This window comes from Entelurus aequoreus, linkage group LG04 (assembly GCF_033978785.1).
Source record: "Entelurus aequoreus isolate RoL-2023_Sb linkage group LG04, RoL_Eaeq_v1.1, whole genome shotgun sequence".
NCBI lineage: Eukaryota > Metazoa > Chordata > Actinopteri > Syngnathiformes > Syngnathidae > Entelurus > Entelurus aequoreus.
The window spans coordinates 26845254-26846179 of record NC_084734.1 but is presented as its reverse complement, the minus strand read 5'-3'; the positions used below and the strand labels follow the sequence as shown (position 1 = coordinate 26846179).

General features: G+C 49.0%; 1 protein-coding gene across 3 annotated transcripts in view; it reads left to right on the top strand.

The window, feature by feature from the left end:
• Positions 1 to 393: 393 nt before the first annotated feature.
• Positions 394 to 926, top strand: part of LOC133648407 (homeobox protein Meis2-like) — a 100805-nt gene continuing 100272 nt past the window's right edge. Inside the window, exons 1-2 of one of the 3 annotated variants that reach the window (XM_062044462.1) lie at positions 399 to 546; positions 655 to 899. In XM_062044462.1, coding sequence (XP_061900446.1) covers positions 535 to 546; positions 655 to 899 — 257 coding nt within the window. In that variant the 5' untranslated portion in view covers positions 399 to 534. Of the gene's footprint in view, positions 900 to 926 lie in introns of all 3 variants that reach the window. The other 2 variants (XM_062044461.1, XM_062044460.1) reach the window with 2 other exon arrangements.

The following is a 926-nucleotide window of genomic DNA, read 5'->3' as shown; positions in this document are numbered from 1 at the left end:
ACAGAAGTTTGGACTCTTAATAAGACACATGTGCCACCAGTTGGCTTGTACCCAGGCTTAGCACACATTTGCGGCGGAAAAGCACACTATTAAGCAGTGTCGGGGCAGTATCTTATTTTGAAAGTGACAACCGGAAACAGTCATTGTTTTAGGGCTATCAGCGTGTAGAATGAGGCCCTCATTAGCATACTCTCCACATCCTCCGCGTCCTATAAGCGGAGCCCTCAGCCAATCTGCGCCCAGAGAAGGTCGCAGGACCCGCGGCAGCAACATTAGCAGAAGTCCGATCCTCCGCCAGGAAACATTTAAGATGCTCTAAACCTCCGGAGAAGAAGCGCAAGGAATCCATCAACAAGTTTTTTTTCCCCCAATTAAGGACAGAAGATGTTTCCTTCTCGCGTCTGACTGCTTTTCGTTCTTCCACGGGAGTACAACTGTTGTATGGAATAGAATTGCGCACTTTGGGGATTTTAACATTTTCACTGCTTTTTTATTTTCCTTTTTTATTGACACGCTTGGCAATTGCGCACAGCTATGGCGCAAAGGGTAAGTCAAATATTCATTTGGATAATTCTTATTTTTCTTATTATTTTTCTTGTTTTGTCAATATTATTAATATTATTATTATTGTGTTATTCTTTCCACTCCCGCCAGTACGACGAGTTGTCTCATTACGGAGGCGGGATGGACGGAGTCGGAGTGCCCGCCTCCATGTATGGGGACCCGCACGCCCCGCGGCCCCTGGCCCAGGTGCACCACCTGAACCACGGGCCCCCGCCGCACCCCACGCAGCACTACGGAGCGCACACGCCGCATAGCATCATGGCGGGAAGCATGGCGGGCAGCATGGGCAGCGCCGTCAACGACGCGCTGAAGCGAGACAAGGACCAAATTTATGGGTGCGTCATGTTTATGCAAGAATTTTA